Source organism: Thermobia domestica, chromosome 16 (assembly GCF_964235325.1).
Source record: "Thermobia domestica chromosome 16, izTheDome1.hap1.1, whole genome shotgun sequence".
Lineage (NCBI taxonomy): Eukaryota > Metazoa > Arthropoda > Insecta > Zygentoma > Lepismatidae > Thermobia > Thermobia domestica.
The window spans coordinates 80,705,888-80,721,200 of record NC_137469.1 but is presented as its reverse complement, the minus strand read 5'-3'; the positions used below and the strand labels follow the sequence as shown (position 1 = coordinate 80,721,200).

General features: G+C 35.2%; 1 protein-coding gene across 1 annotated transcript in view; it reads right to left on the bottom strand.

Moving 5' to 3' along the window:
* LOC145673196 (uncharacterized) overlaps positions 1–15,313 on the bottom strand; it is a 401,214-nt gene that overhangs the window by 276,435 nt on the left and 109,466 nt on the right. The window contains exon 4 of the mRNA XM_081742667.1: positions 11,627–11,731. Coding sequence (XP_081598793.1) covers positions 11,627–11,731 — 105 coding nt within the window. The remainder of the gene's footprint in view (positions 1–11,626; positions 11,732–15,313) is intronic.

The window sequence follows — 15,313 nt, the reverse complement described above, 5'->3', positions numbered from 1 at the left end:
CTAATCTACTAATAAGCTGTCAATATAAGAAAGGTAAAGAGATTCAAGACATTTACTTCAACATTAATAACAAAGAGGTATTCCAATCAACCAATCTAAAAGAATTCATAAGTGATGCTAAAGAAATATTACGAGCAAGAATGGATGAGTTCCAAGCTAGAGGTTCTGGATGGGCTCTTACAAATATAAACTACATAGAATTAGCTCTTAATAAATATGCACCATATAGAGGATCATCATACATAGAACTGCCAAATGAAATCAAAAGGAAACAAGCTGTTATCAATGTAAAGAACAAAGATGAAAAGTGTTTCTTGTATTCAATTGCTTCTGCATTACATCCTGTTGAAAAAGACCCACAACGACCACCGAAGTATAAGTATGTTGTTATAGACTTAGAAGAAAAATTAAAAGATATTCATTTTCCTGTAAAACTAAGTGACATCCCAAAAATTGAAAGACGACTCAATATATCATTTAACGTTTATACATATAGTGATGATGGAAAATATATAGTGTACGTTTTATATCATACTAAAAACAAAAAAGACACCCATGTGAATTTACTATATATAAAAAAAGAAAATAAAACACACTATTGTTGGATTAAAGATCTAAGTAGATTAGTAAGCAGCCAAATAACTAAATGGAGAGCTCGAAAATACTTATGTGATAGATGTTTGTTATATTTTTACTCACAAAGCGCATTAGATAAACACGAAAAAGATTGTTCTACTCACGAAGCTGTTAAGATAGAAATGCCATCAAACGATACATATGTTGAATTTAAAAACTACCAATATATGATGAAAATGCCATTTGTGATTTATGCTGATTTTGAATGTCTATTGCATAAAATTATGGGATGTAAACAATGTTATCCAAAAGATGAGTCATATACCAAAAAATATCAACAGCACAAACCATCTGGATTCTGTTACTATATTGTAAAAAGTGATGGAAGTAAAACTAATCCTGTTGTGTATAGAGGTAAAGATGCAGCTAAGGAGTTCATGAGAATGTTAACGAAAGAAGCTAAACAAATTTCAAACACATATAGTCAAAATAATGAATTACCATTAACACGTAAACAAATAAAAGAGTTCAACCAATCCCAATCCTGTTCTTACTGTAAAGTAAAATATACACCAGAAAACCACAAAGTTAAACATCACGATCATATAACAGGAGAGTTTGTAGCTGCATTATGTAACAACTGTAATTTAAAAGTTAAAATACCTAAGTTTGTGCCAGTGATTATACATAACTTATCTGGATATGACTCTCACTTGTTTATAAAAGAACTAGGATGTAATAAAGAACAAATTGAATTAATACCTAATAACGAACAACGCTACATATCATTCAGTAAAAAAGTTGGTACTATCAAATTAAAATTTGTAGATTCATTTAGATTTATGGATGTAGTTTAGACAAATTATCATTAAACCTAACGAGAGAACAAATGGTGCACACACAACACTTCTATCCTGATGAAGAACAATTTAACCTTGTAACAAGAAAAGGTGTTTACCCGTACGATTATGTTAGTGATTGGAATAAGTTTAAACAGAAAAAAATACCTCCAAAGAAAGCATTTTTCAACAAGCTTAACAAAACACATATAAGTGATGAGGATTATGAGCATGCAAAGAAAGTGTGGAAAACATTTAAAATTAAAAATCTCGGACAATACCATGACTTATATCTAAAAACTGATGTATTGTTATTAGCAGATGTGTTTGAGAACTTTAGAGAAACATGTCTTAAAGCTTATGGTCTCGATCCAGCTTGGTATATGACAGCACCAGGTTTAGCTTGGGATGCAATGTTAAAGATGACAACTATAAAACTAGAGTTATTAACTGATTACGATATGGTATTGATGATAGAGAAAGGTATAAGAGATGGAATTTCACAATGTAGTAAAAGATATGTAAAAGCAAAAAATAAGTATATGGAAGATTACGATAAGAATAAAGAAGATTCTTACTTAATGTACTTGGATGCTAATAACTTGTATGGGTGGGCAATGAATCAATACTTACCGTATAAGGGATTTAGATGGTTAAGTGAAGACGAGATAAAAGAAACAGATTTCACAAATATACCTGATGATTCTAGTACTGGTTACATATTAGAAGTTGATCTTGAATATCCTAAAGAATTGCATGACTATCACAAAGACTACCCATTAGCACCTCAAAACATGTGTCCGCCTGGTTCAAAACAATCAAAACTGTTAACAACTTTATACGATAAGGAAAAATATGTAATTCACTATCAAAACTTAAAACAATGTTTATCGCTTGGATTAAAACTTAAGAAAATTCATCGTGTAATAGAGTTTGAGCAATCAGATTGGTTAAAGAACTACAGAGACTCACTTTAATATTCGGCCACACCATATTGTTGTCATTTATGTCAAAGGACGCATTAATGTAAATACATAGGAATTTGTAAGCGATGTCAGGGAACAACTATCATGTCTCGTGTACTATTTTATAATGTGTAGAAGTTGTAAATGTATACTATGCCTAACTAACTGCTATGTTTCTACAAACTGCCTTCATATCATGCCACTTTTATATTCGGCCACTAAAGTGACTTGATGATCTTACTGCTGTATCTCCAGTTTACAGAACAATATGATTGGGGGAAGGAACGTCGTATTGTTAACTCATTTCTCGTCTTCGTGTTAGAAAGTGTGAATGGGTATTGGCTTTGCAGTATAACACTTCCAATGGGGCGAAAAAGTTGTAACACAACGTTTGAGCAGCGCCAGCTGGTCATTTTTCGTCATAAAAGCGAGATTCCAATATGTATATTGCCCGTCTTTTGAATATACCACGAAGTACAGTCGGTGATATCTTGCGACGTTATAAGAACGAAAACAGGATAGAATCCGTGAAGCAGAAGGGTTGCCCTAGCAAGCTAAATGAACGAGACAAACGTGTGGTGTGACAAAAGTTAAGAAAAACCAAAAATTAAGTGCACCAAAGATTGCAGCAGAACTGTTGCAAGGATGTAGAAAGGATGTACACCAAGAGATTGTTCGGAAAGTACTGAGAGACAAAGGATACCACAGAAAGGTAGCTAGAAAGAAACTATTTGTCAACAAAGTGAGCAGAAAGAAACGGCTTCAGTTCGCTAAAATCTACGTGCAAGTGGAACCAGGATGATTGAAAGATGTTATTGTTACTGAGGAAAGCAAATTCAACATTTTAAAGTCAAATAGCAGGGTTCTAGTGTGGCAAACGGCTAATGAAGAACTAAGGAAACTGAATTTACTAGTAACAGTCAAATATGTTGGTGGTAACATAATGGTTTGGGGGTGCATATCTGCTGTCGGTGTGGATGAACTCAAGTTTATAAATGCTAAAATAACAAAAGAACAATACCTCAGCATTCTAAAAGAGACTTTACACAAGAGTGCTGACAAATTTGGAATCCGCGAGACTTTTAAATTTTATCACTACAACGACCCAAAACATAAGCCGTATGTTGTACACGAGTGGCTTCTGTACAACTGGTCCAAAGTTATCGAAACTCCACCACAAAATCCGGACCTCAATCCCATTGAAAATTTGTGGGATGAACTCGATGCTAGAGTTCGGAAAGTGTCGGTAACATCAAAGGAGGAACTTGAGAGAAGGTTAACAGAAGAATAAGCCAATATTGCTCCTGAATATACCGCAAAAATAACTGTAAATATGCAAGATCACTTGAAGGGGGTGATACGCAATAAAGGGTATCCAACTAGGTATTAAAACATATTTCTTGCATCGAAGAAGGCGACAAGAAAGTTCCACATTATGTGGTGGCCGAATATTAAAGTGATTATAACTTTTGTGTTTGAGAAGAAATATTCTGAGTTTTGTACGTTAGAGTTAAAATTATGTGGTTTAATTTTTGTAAAAAGTTCCAGAAAATATAGAGGTTTCACATAGCATAAACAATATTATCACTTTACTTTACTGTAGTTCATAATATAAGATAAAACTCCAATACAATGTGGTGGCCGAATATTAAACTGAGTCTCTGTACATAGATTTAAACACGCAGATGAGAACTAGTGCAACAAATGACTTTGAAAAAGACTTTTATAAGCTAATGAACAATTCAGTTTTTGGAAAGACTATGGAAAATATTAGAAAGAGGTGTAAACCTATAAAAATAGAATGTGACCCAACAAGAGTAGAAAAACTAATTGCTAAACCAAATTTTAAAGATAGAATTATTTATACTGAGAATCTATGTGCAATCATAATGAATAAAACAAAATTAACTTTTAATAAACCAATATATGTTGGAATGAGTATCTTAGATCTATCGAAATATTTAATGTACGACTTTCATTATAATGTGATGAAACCAAAATATCAAGACAAAATAGAAGTATGTTATACAGATACTGATAGCTATATATACCATATTCAAACAGAAGATGTGTACGAGGACATGAAAAACTACATTGATTACTTCGATACCAGTGACTACCCTAAAGATAACAAATATAAGATACCACAAATCAATAAGAAAATACTTGGTAAGATGAAGGATGAGATTAAAGGTACAATCATAGAAGAGTTTGTGGGCTTAAGAAGTAAGATGTACAGTATAAAAGCACCTCAAATAGATTTAACAGATAAAGACTTTAAAGGTAAGTTCGATAAAGAAAAGTGTTGTAAGAAAGCTAAAGGTGTTAAGAAGAGTATCGTGTATAAAGAACTTACATTTAACGAATATAAGGACTGTTTGATTAGCCAAAGAGAATATTATAAGAAGATGAATTTGATTAGAAGTTATAAGCACGATTTGTACAGTATAGAAGTAAATAAGTTAGCTTTAAGTTGTGTGGATGATAAGAGGTGTGTTTTAAAGGATGGGATCAATACCCTACCATGGGGTCATTATAAGTTAGAAGAGTTGTAGATTTAGATGTAAGTTTTTAAATTGTAAGTTTTTAGATGTAAGTTTTTATGATTTTAAATGTCATAAAAGCCAGTGCGCAGTGTACAATATCCGATCTACTTTGTTCTATTCTTCTTTGTTAAAGTTCGATGGTCAGTGGCGGATTTGTAATTTGTGATGGTTTGGGGTTGGAGGGGAAAAGTGCGCTCGTAGTTAGGTTTGTACACTACTTATGTAATAAAGTTGTAATTTCTATGTGTAGTAACTTCTGCAACAAGAACCACTTATTGTTCATTACAGCTACTTTATGTTCCAAGAACTTCTCTTCTTGCGCAACAATGGAATGTTTGCATGTGGAATTGTGAATCCCGCTAGAAAAAATGTGCCACAGATGAAGGACGAGAAGAAGCTGCAGAGAGGAGAATACGATTAGAAGCATTGTGAAGGATTATGTGTATATAGATGGAAAGACAACAAAGATGTAAATCTGCTGTCAAGCTATTATCATCCATCTGATGTTGTTTCAGTAAAAAGAAAAGAGAAGATTGGCACAATTAAAGAAATACCTTGCCCTTCAGAATACAATTCTAACATTAATTATGTGGACAATTTTGATCGCCTCAAATCTTATCTTAAGCCTCGTGAATGGTATTTACGAATTTTCTTTCATTTGGCTGATGCTTCAATAACCAATGCGTTCATTCTACATTTAAAAAAAATGCGCTCTGAAAAGCAACTAACAAACAATGAATTTCGATGTGAAGTTTACAAAAATCTGTTAGCAAAGCGGCAATTAGAAGTCTCATTAGCCAAAGCAACACAATCAATTACTGTGGTGCAGATTAAAGGTCACAAACCCCATGTCGCTGAAAACATTAGGTACCAAGAGGCCAAACACATGCCTCAGCATTCTACAATGAAACGGTGCGCTGTCTGCAGCACCAAGAAGAAAGAAGTGAGGAAAACACGGACATATTCCACTTGCAAAGTAAAACTATGTTTGGGAAAAGAAAAAAATTTGTTAAAATTTCATTTGTACAGTGCATGGTAATAAATGGACAGCTAAGGAAAATATTCTGAATGTTTGTTCTCTCTTTATGTATCTTCAGTAGCCTCTGGATTAGTAAAGTAAATCAACTGAAAAAGGTGGTAAGCACTACTCCCCGCCATGAATTATTTCAATTTTCATGGTGGGAAGTTGTACTTACCACCTGTGATATCCCTTTTTTCGTCCAACTATTAACTGAAAAATAAAATTAAATTAATTTGGTGTGTTCTGAGATTGTCTACAAGGATAATTTTAATGAAAATTTTAAAAATTCAAAAAAAAAATCGTGCAGCAAAAGGTACAAAATAACGCTGGCTCCCGTGTCTCAAAGAGTTAACATTTCATTTTAAATCATAAGATAGTATCACTCTTCTCAGTATTTCACGTTTTGAATTTAATGCTGTCAATGTCGATCCATTCCTTATACTATAAATCGATACTCTTATTCCTACATTTTCTAAGCAATATTCGTTCCTATATTTTTTTCCAATATAATTTGAATAAAGAATTTATCAATAAATTTTCTTCCTTCCAATAGGGATTGAAATCTCCAAGAAGTTAATCAATATTCGTAGACATGTCAATAGTAACCATTTTAATTTTATAACATAGTAACATTAACCCTCGGGTGCATGCCTCTTTTATTCTATGCTTTTACATGTGTTGGGTCAATTTGACCCATGCAATTTTCTATTGAAATAAGTACGGCAGAGTATACAGACTAATTTAACTTCGGTTAGTTTAGGTTTAGTTATATCTAGTTAAGTTGACTTAGGTTGTTTTAGTTAGGTTAGGTTAGATTTTACTTTAAATTAGGTAAGTTGGAGGTAGGTTAAGATAGTATAGATGAAGTATATTTGCAAATATACAGTTTAGCTTAACGTGTTTCATTTATCAATAGGCTTAAAGTATAAAACAACGATAAAATACTTTTAGGTATCTTAATTGCTTTTCTCTCCCCTTCTGTCTAAACAGCTCAAAGTATTTCAATCTTCTTCATACTAATATTTAGTTACTGTTCACTTTCACTAATCTAAACTGCAATTCAGCACAAAATAGTTACTTGAGAAAAAAAGCCTTCAAAAGCAAGGCAAAATAGCACTAAACATGTAAAAAAAAAAAAAAAAAAAAACAATGTTTTTGCTCTGTGATACCAATACACTTCACTCACATTCAGAGCACACCACTAACACACTGCAGTGAACTTTGCACACATATTTCTCACATCTGCTGCAACGTTGTGATGTCTTTCTGTCCTCTTCTCTTATACAGATCTGACATCTTGCTATCTTGTTCGAAGATGTATGTACCGATGCCTTTATTTCCCTCTTCATACCGCAAAGGTTCAGTGTCTCAATTAATGGTTTCTTCAGATTCAAACTTTGACACCTCAACCACATGCGAGGAAGAATCAGTTCGTTCGCCAAGTCAGTTAGAAAGACTCGGCGTTTGTGACTGATACCTGAACAGTAGTTAGGATGTTGTGATAAGTGGCATGTGTATGCATTGAGAGCGCCTACATTAATTACATTATAAAAGAGGGCTATTGGCCAGCGACGTGTCTATCTCTTATAGGTGTACGTTTGAACCAATTTGTCCATGGTTGTCAAATTTTATGATTTCTGGCTTCTTGGAATCCTCCTCGTCAACACCTGTGTCATGGTGCATGGTGCTGAGTAAAATGACATTCTTGTTTTTTTCGGTACATAGGTTATTAGGGTCACATCTGGATTGAAGGCGAATTGTGATGTGCAGGACTGTCTTGTCTTAATATTGACCAGAGCAGGTTGAATTTCAAGTCTGTTTTTCTTTATTGCACCAACAATAGTTACCTTCTGTACCAAGAATTCCTCAGCTAAATCATGACTTGTGAAAAACTGATCAGCTGTGATATTTCTCCCGGAGTTCCGCAGCGTGTAGCACAATGTCTTCACGACATTGCTGGTGAAGTTCGTTTGAACTGGTTCCCCAGGCTCTCGTCCCAAATACACTAAACCGTCTTTGGATTAGAAGTTCTCAGCATCACACAACCAGAAGATCTTAATGCCGTATTTACCTAGTTTACTTGGCATGTATTGTACACACTTGCATCTCCCACGGAAAGGCACTAACTGTTCGTCAATCGTGAGGAAAAGGCCGGGAACCAGACTTTTCGACAGTTTTCAATAAAAAATTGTCCAAATATATCGAAATGCAGCCATGTGATTAGTTTCCAGACGAAAAGCGCGAGCACGCTTGTCATCGGACCGAAGCAGCCTTCTGATGTCTTCGAAACGATTCACGAGGGTTAGCAAATTTGCTGAGAAAAAGTTCGCGAATAGGAACATCCCAACTCCTCTCAGTACCCGCGATAAGAAAGATGCCAATGAAAGCCTGAAGTTCTTCCAATGTCAGATCAGTCCACTTTTTACCAGATTTCAGTGCCACTCTTTCTCCCTCTAAATTCGTACACTTCATAATTTCCTCCAAAATGTTACGGAAAATGAACAAATCAAAGGAATGTTTGGGTGAAGTCAAGACTATGGAGCGCGGGAGACCTTGTGCCTCTCGTACGATGTTGTCCGAAGCAGTCTGAAAAGTGTTTGATGGTTTCCTTTTCACTCAATTCCGTTCTTTGAAATCATACCGAAAGGCGCTTCCCCATCCGTTGCATCCTCTTCTTCACCATCTTCATTACTCGTATCGAATTCAAAATCACTGCTTTCGTTCAGATTTTCTTCCTCTTCTGAAACAGTCATCATCTTCGTCAAAACTGTCCACATAGCTGTCAACAGCATCATTATCATTATCTTCCAGTAGTTCGTTTATTTTATTGGGAGATAACCCTCTTCTTGTCATTATTGTCTATGTCACTATCAATCTAATAAATTGGCTTTTCTAGAAGCACGTAAGAGCAACAAACACACACTTGTTCAAAACTATAATACGACGCCCTCCCAGACATAGTCTGGAAATGTTTTCATAACACAAACACACGTGAAACCGGAGTACTGAGGAAATGTCGACTGACTCTACACGCCGCCTGTCATACAACAACTAGTTGCAGTGTTGTTAGGTTATAGAGGTAAAAAATTACTTCAAAGTAAGTTTTATTCGCAAAATCTCTTTACTCTAATAGATGTACATAGAAATACAAGCAAAATGAAATACTGTCAATTCATTTTGTAGACTGTCTCAATGGATCGAGATATAAATATATGGAGAAAATCCCCCATGCTTCTTCTGACGCACTCTCTTTTTCGCTTACGGAAATAAACCTTCTTCCGCATGGGCTCTTGATAATAAGGCACAGGAGTGCGAAAGGTTGAACTTGAATCAGTGTGCGACTTTATGAGCACTTTACAAGAGCATGAAGTTTATTTCAAAAGAAAATAACATGGGAAAAGCCAAACTTATTCAGATATCCTGTTTTGCAGAAAGATGCCCCCTCCTGCCTCCGATAATTCGCACATGACTTTAGCTCATTGTCTTAACTTTGGGTATAGTTGAACACTATATGCAGGGAGAATATCCAGTTTTGACAGTTTTCCAACTGTTGTGAGGCGAGGGTCAAATTGACCCCACACATGTAATAGACGGGTAGTGTTTTAAAAAACTACATAAATATAAGTAATAATAATTTACTAAAAGTTATTTTTACATTTTACTGTATCGGAAGCATCATGCTTAGATGTTAGAGAACATCTAAATATCCTATTGATATTTCATGGTAATACTAGGAAATAAACACAACATGGTGTCAAAATGAGGGTTAATAATAATAATAATAATAACATGAAGAAGAAGAAGAGGATGCTGACTTCATTTTCCTCTTGAAAGCTTCACTTCGTCCTTTTTCGATTACACAACATATGCTCACCTCGAAATAGCCGAGTAAAGTTCACGCGTGCTTGCTGAATGAATGATCACAAATGCTATTCTATCTCAGTATAGGATAAGTTATTTGTTTTCACAAAGCTTAATTGCTGGATTTCTATTATCAATCTAAAAGAAATAACCACACGATAACTAATCCATTTGTTTGTTTCTTTGTCACAGTATTCTATCCAAAAATAAATTTAAGTCGAAAGAAGAATACAGAGAGATAATTAACATAAGCCTGTAAAACAAAGGTGAGGTTACTAACTCCTTTCCTATGTGCTACAGAGAGATATGTATAAGGTAAAGATGAAAGTTCTGTCGTTTTCTGTGGAGGTCTATGTTCAATTGACCCTCTAACCGTGAGTAGAATGCGAATGGAGATACGGCGAAGGTCAGTGTTGGTGTGGGTATATCCAACATACTACCTGGTTGTGGCGGTTCAATTATACCGTGAACTTGCGTAAGGACAGAGTGAACATGGGATCTCCGCAGAATAACAGAAGGGCGTGTATGCTGTACGAGTTCAAACTGGGGTCAAACGCCGTTGAAGCGGGGCGGCAGATATGTCAGGCCTTTGGTGATGGTATCGTGACTACGTGGACAGTGCAGAGGTGGTTTAACAAGTTTAAGGACAGTGACGAAACACTCGAAGACGCACCATGTGCCGGAAGACCAATACATGTACAAAATGAAGATCTTCAGGCAGCAATTGGGGCAAACAGTGGCCAGAAATGTGAGGAACCTGGGACTACAATTCAGTGTGAATGGAGAAACCATTCGGCATCACCTTCATCAACTTGGGAAGCACTATAAGTTGGGTCGATGAGTCCCTCATGATTTGACTCCGAGCCAGAAGGCAACGCGACCAGACACCTGTGTTTCTTTGCCATCTCGTCTGAGGAAGGAGCTATTTCTGGACAGGGTGTTAACATGTGATGAGACGTGAGTCCCGTACAAAGCTCCACGTGGCCTTCATCATTAGTTTGCATCCCATGAACCGGTCCCAAAGCAGCCGAAACCAGCACTGTATCAGAAGAAGGTCCTACTTTGTGTTTGGACTACTCGCGGCATCGTGCATTGGGAACTGCTACCAGCTGGTCAGAGCACCAATGCAACTGTATACTGTGAGCGGTTGAGCCGTGTTCAAGAAAAACTCAAAACTCTGGGGACAGCACTTCTGAATTGCAAGGCGTCCTCTGTTACAGGACAACGGATGGTTGGATGACGCGGGACACCATTCAGTGCCTTGGATAGGAAACATTATTGCATTCACCATACTCCCGGGATATTGCACAGTTCGATTATCACCTGCTACATTCCTTGGACAATCACCTTAGAGGACGCCAGTTCAAATCCTTAGTAGAGATGCAAAATGCACTTGATACCTTCTTCGCTTCACGGCCGACCAAGTTCTACCGCGATGGAATCCATGGCCTTCCAGTACGTTGGTGGAAAGTCGTAGGTGCTCATGGGGACTATTTTAATGTTCCAGGTACGTCTTAGATGACATATCGATGTTCGAACGGAGAGAGTGCAGAAGTATGGTAACTATGTAGAACATATATCCAGGTAAATATGTAGAGCTTTCTTGGTTACCTTTATATATGTAGAACTGAAATTTAGGGTCCTAGAATAAAGAAATGGATTTATTACGGATATACAATACATACAACAACTGATACACATAACAATTTTCATATAATTAATATTATTTTAGTCTACATCACTTTGATTTTTCATAATATCAAGAAAACAGTCTTGATTGAACTGTTATGGCTTAGAAAGAACGGAATAAATACTTACCAAATACTGTACCATTTGGTAAAGAAAATGATAAATCTAAAGCACTTGTTCTTGAATGACATTCAATGTCTGCTTCTTTGCTGACTGTTGAAAGATAACTGCTTTCTGGAATTAAAAAAAAAATTTAAAAACGTAAATATATTGTAGCAGTTACGGATATTATACAGTATATATGGACAGCCTAGATGCCAAGCGACCTAAGTCCAAAAAAGGTTGAAAAATGGAGTAATGACATCATTCACTTCTATACATGGCTACCTTTTCTAAAAGATCTGTAAACAGTAAATTATTACACAATAAGCTACATAATTATGCTTTTGGTAGCCAACATAGAAATGTGATTTTTTTTATGATCTGTTGCACTACAAATTTCTCTGCTGAAAAATTTCAATTATAGACTTAGGCCACTTGGTTGAATGTTTCTTTTTATCGGTAACTTTTAAAGGACTACAAGTTTTGAGTACACGCACTTATAATCTGAAAATTATTTGACTTCTATAAACTAACATAAATTAGATAAATCCATTCCCTACAATAGGGTCTTATTTAAATCTAGTAGGGAATCCGATAATTTCTAATGTGTTTATACCTGATTCTTGCTTGAAGTAAATATCCTTGTGGTATAGATGCTTACATAGCTGCAGGAAGAAGTATGACCCCAAACTAGATAGGAAGTTTCTTCGTGGTTAAGCGGTTAGCATAAGACCCGGGTTCGATTCCCGGCGGGAGCTCTGTGGTTCGAATCCCACGTTAAGCTGTAGGTCCACGTCTCATATAGCCTCGCTGCTAAAAGAGACGTGAAACTGGAAATCAAATCAAACTAGGTAGGCCAGTCGCGAAAACGTACATATGACTCAAATTTCTGGATGGTTATCCCATCAGAAGATTATAAAGAGTGAACGATGTTTGGTGGAAGATTATGCTAAATATTTCACGACTGTGAAACCAAAGTCAGTTCTACAATTTGTAGCAAAGTTACTTATTAAAACAAATTAGATCAATTTTCACTTAGAAGGAAAGCTATCCAACTCCTCGACGAATATCGCATTGAAACTTGCACAAGTGGAAGGACATATTGAAAGATGGAAACATACTTAATCTTACGATTCGCAACATCGTTGAACCGGAAGTAGAGTTATCGTTCCCCCATATCCCCTGAAAGTTATGTACTCTGGTCATACATGCTAGAATGTGGTGTATTGGAACCTGTTTTCTCACGAAGACAAATATTACGAACTCAAGATGATAACAGTCGGTGGTGATTGGGATTTCTAGTACGTCATCGATACAAATTGATGTCAAATGGAACACGATATGATACACCGATAGTAAGTTCCAAGCGAACACGTTTACCAGGTGGAGAAAAAAAACACGCTGAAATCACAACGCAAAAATTTTTATTGTTATTGTTATTAGTATGACTATTATTATTATTATTATTATTATTATTAGTAGTAGTAGTAGTAGTAGTAGTAGTAGTAGTAGTAGTAGTAGTATGATTAGCATTATTAATATGAGAAGTATGATGAGTAAAAATACTAATAATAATGAGAAGACAAGAAATAGGCTATATTGTTGGGCCCGTTAAGTAACGATGGACTTCGGTCCGTCTTGAGTGTCCTCTACCACTGCTATAAAGGTTTCAAAATCACAAACAACCATACCCCAGCCGGGACTCCAAGTCGGGACCCTTGAGTCACTGGTTTGACGCCTCAACCAACACGAACATGAGGTCGGCAATAAGACGAAGAAAACGACAAACAAATAATAATAATAATAATAATAATAATAATAATAATAATAATAATAATAATAATAATAATAATAATAATAATAATAATAATAATAATCGTGTACCAGTGGTTCTTAACCCAATTTCTATCACTATCCCTATTTTATCACATTCTCTTGCCACTGACCCCCTTATAATTTCTAGCTTGTAATAAGCTTGTGTTCGGATTTTTAATATACCTATTGCGGAGATCTCACTATATTAGGGGGACCAACCGTCCCGTAAAAACGGGAATGTCCCGTTTTTTCACTACCATTCCCAGTGTCCCGAAAAATTCTCCCGGGACGCCAAAATGTCCCGTATTTACGTACATTCGGTACAAAAAACCTTTCCAATCGCTAAAATTTCGTAATTTATATATTTTTTTCTAAGCTATGTGATTATATTGGAATATGTCTAATTACTGAGCAACGTCATTACGACGTTTGCGATATTGGATGTGGTGGCTGCACTGTTTTCCCTCCTAGGCCTCCCCATCCCGCAGACGACAGTGCAAGGGGATGAAATCTTATGAAGAACAATGTAACCTGTTTTTACTCTCTGTTTGGGCGCATTGAAGCGCTGTCATCAGTGTTTCCGTGATTTGACTAAGATGTAACATACTACGAAAGGGTAACAAAGGTATAGAACTATAAAAGTAAAAAAGAAAATCAGTTGTAAGTGAAATAATGTTTAAAAGTAACAAAATGTAAATAAAAGGAGTTGGAATCCGATGCTGAGAGTAATTATAAATCCTGTCGGTGACAGATTTGAGCGCTCGTATATTTTTACATGACTGTTTTCAAATATTTCATTTTTTGTTAGTTGCTGATAGTTACTTGTTATTTAATTAATTCCAGAACCTTTTTAAATAGGTTTTAAAACTAAAAAGTGTAAATTTGCCATTTTTTGTGGGGGATAAAGAGAGAGAGAGAGTGAGAGAGGGGAGGGACGGAAAGGCAAAAATATATTTAGGGGAGCAATCTATCCAGAAATAAAAGGTGTCCCGTTTCTTCTACTTGACGTTTTGGTCACCCTACACTATATACATCTATTTCTATAATAGTAGAATCCATTTTTTGTATATAGTGGATCCCTAAAAGCGAATGGATTGAATCCAAATTTGGTCAGTTCATTCATACTACAAATATTGAATCGTACGTCTTTCATTTAAATTGATTTTTAACGAACTCTGCACCTGTTGAAAATGTTTAAGAAACCAATTTTTTGTTGTTCTTGCCAGTATGTATATAAATAAAAATTGTCTATCAGAACAAAATTAAAAATAAATTTTAAAAGTATTTTTCGAATTAGATTCTAATTATGTTTATCTCTTTCGCTTATCTCCGCGACTCTCAGGTTAAGAAATCCTGTCTTATACTATTTTTTCTTTTTGCAGATCTCGTGTTCGTGTCGGTTGAAGCGTCAAACCAGCCAACTTCGAATCCCGGCTGGAGTATGGTTGTCTGTGGATAGTGTTGTAAATAAAAAAAAACCGTTCGTATTTTTTCAGAAATGTACGTTTTAAAAAAAAAACATTACCTCTTGTTTTTTTCTAAATTTCGTTTTTTTTTCAAATAGTCATTTGTAATGCATCTTACGTCTATTTAAGTATGAGATATTTTTATGTAGATGTAATCACCGTAAAATGCAACATAAATTAAACGCTAGATACTAATACACTACAAATATTTTACAATTTACATGAATACCATACGTATTAACAATTCGGGTTTCAACAGTTTTCATCAATACTCTCAACCAAGAAATAAAGGTAGAAATTAAATTTTGTTTTTTCGTGAAAACAGGCCTTTAATAAGTATGAAAATAATGTCACGAACAGTATAAAAGTCAACTAACTTGTCTAAAGGTAAAAACTAATACTAATTTGCCTAATAGTATTTTTCTAAATATCA